The following is a 2,500-nucleotide window of genomic DNA, read 5'->3' as shown; positions in this document are numbered from 1 at the left end:
GCACAATTCATACCTCCCAAAAAACACTTTTTACATATTAAAAAGATATATTCACATTAATTAATTATCATTAAAATAAATCAAAATTTTCTGATTAATTATAATCCATTATTAAATATATTATTGATCAATATTTTTTAAGAATAAATAATATATTTTTTTTGTGTTGGTGTTATTATATTAATTAAATAATATAATGTCATATGTTAAAATTAAATTTATTTATAAACATATTTATAATTTATATATATATCTATAATTACCATAACATAAATAATCAAATAAAAAATACTTTTCCCCCCAATTCCATATATATTTCACTTTATACAACACAAATATTAAAATTTATAAATATATATTAAAAATTAGTTTAATCATATATAGATATTTTTATAATTATTAGTGTTATTATAATATTATGTAATTTATATTTTTATTTGTTATTATATATATATTAATTATATTCTTATGTAATACCAAAAATTTCTTGATAAGTTAGAATTTGTAAATTTTGTATTTAAGAAAAAAATTTTATGTTGGTTGTATTGTATAATTATTTATAAATATATTTATATCTGTTAATAATTAATTGTTATATTTTCATATTTGTATTAATATTTAAAAATATATTTTTAATTTTATGTTAATATATAATATATATATAATATATTATTATATAATATTATATAGATATATATATATATTAAAATTATATTTTTTAGAAATTATAGATTTATTTAATAACAAGACTAATTAACTATTAAAAAAAAAATAATCATCATTCAATATACTTTTAATATCAATAAATATTAAATTTTTAAAACAAAAACCTAAATACAATTGAAAGAAATACAAATTATTTATATATTGTTCAAATTTTTAATTCAATATTCTTTTTTATTAAGTTTTTTTTTTTCTTTTTGGTTTTAATGTTTTTAAAATTTTTTTTTTTTTTTTTTTTTTTTTTTTTTTTTTTTTTTTTTTTTTTTTTTTTTTTTTTTTTTTTTTTTTTTTTTTGTCAAAAAAAAAAAAAAATACATATTTTATTTTTTGTTTTTTGGGAAAAAAAAAAAAAGAAAATTTTTTTTTAAAAAATTTTTTTTTTTTTTTTTTTGTAAATTTTTTTGGGTACAAAAAACTGAGTTTTTTTTCCTAATTCAAAAAAAAAAGGGAAAACTTTTTTTCTTTATTTGGGATGGAATGAGTTAAAAGTTTTTAAAAAAAGTCTTCCAATATTTTGCCTCAGTGATCAGGAGAATTAACTTGTACTCTAACTTTTGAGGCTGTTTGGAGATCCATATATCAAATGCCAGACTGTCTGTAACAACATGAAAGTAGTTAATATGCAAACAAGATGATTAAATTATTTTTCTACATAAAACCATAAAATTGTGGCTCTTTTACTAATTATCCATGCAAGCAAGTCTGAATTAGCTATATAAGACACCAGTATATATATCAATACACATAAATATATCTTTTTCAATACACATAATATATGTAACTTGACAATCCTACAACAGTTGAACCCATTATTTTACATACCATAAAAAAATCTACTGAAATAAAAGAAATCTATTGAAATATGAATATTTCGCAACAACATGTGGAGTCCCACAATTATTTCTGCTCACCTTTAAGAGTCCAACTTTGCCAGTTCTGCAGTATATGCCCCGATGCTTTCCATGTCATAGAGGACGAAATAAATCTGTTTCAGTGAAGATGACATGACATTAACAAAGTAGCTGCAGATGGACTTGATTATAGTTTGTGCTGCTTGTTGCTTCGGGAATCCAGCTCTGCAATAAGAGTGATGAGAAAATAAATACAAAATACTATATTTACTATAAAAAAAAATAAACAAATAGAAATAAATATTTTAATCACAACCATTAGAATACTGTTAATCATATTTGATGTAATGATAATAGTGCAAGATACATGCATGCAAATTAAGTGGTAACAAGTATTAAATTATTTACAAATGATAAACACAAATAATGTTCAACAAGTCAACTTACTTGCCACTACCAATGGAAGGCAGAGCCAAAGATTTCAAGTTTTGTTTGTCTGCAAGAACTAAACAGTTCTTGACACATCGTTCTAACTTATCAAATGCATCCACATCTCCTAAGGTTGGTCCATTTACATGAATGACCCAACGTGATGGAAGCTTGAACCCACTGCATATAGCAACTGAAAAATTTAGTAAAATACTATATATACACCTAATACATATAAATCATGCATGCTAATAATGTATGTATACATATACATATACATATATGCATATCTGTGTGTGTGTGTGTGTGTGTGTGTGTGTGTGTGTGTGTGTGTGTGTGTGTGTGTATACACACACACACACACACACACACACACACACACACACACACACACACACACACACACACACACACACACACACACACACACACACACACACACACACACACAGATATATATATATAATATATATATAATATATATATAATATATATAT

The 2,500-nt window shown here is 22.1% G+C and overlaps 1 protein-coding gene across 2 annotated transcripts in view; it reads right to left on the bottom strand.

The window, feature by feature from the left end:
- Window positions 1-1,225: 1,225 nt before the first annotated feature.
- Window positions 1,226-2,500, bottom strand: part of LOC119595811 (core histone macro-H2A.1-like) — a 16,406-nt gene continuing 15,131 nt past the window's right edge. Inside the window, exons 7-9 of one of the 2 annotated variants that reach the window (XM_037944982.1) lie at window positions 2,022-2,196; window positions 1,635-1,799; window positions 1,226-1,318 (exon numbers count right to left, since the gene is read on the bottom strand). In XM_037944982.1, coding sequence (XP_037800910.1) covers window positions 1,637-1,799; window positions 2,022-2,196 — 338 coding nt within the window. In that variant the 3' untranslated portion in view covers window positions 1,226-1,318; window positions 1,635-1,636. The remainder of the gene's footprint in view (window positions 1,319-1,634; window positions 1,800-2,021; window positions 2,197-2,500) is intronic. The other variant, XM_037944983.1, reaches the window with a different exon arrangement.

This window comes from Penaeus monodon, chromosome 36, assembly GCF_015228065.2.
Source record: "Penaeus monodon isolate SGIC_2016 chromosome 36, NSTDA_Pmon_1, whole genome shotgun sequence".
NCBI lineage: Eukaryota > Metazoa > Arthropoda > Malacostraca > Decapoda > Penaeidae > Penaeus > Penaeus monodon.
Note: the sequence above shows the minus strand (reverse complement) of the source record. Positions and strands in the feature narration are given on the sequence as shown.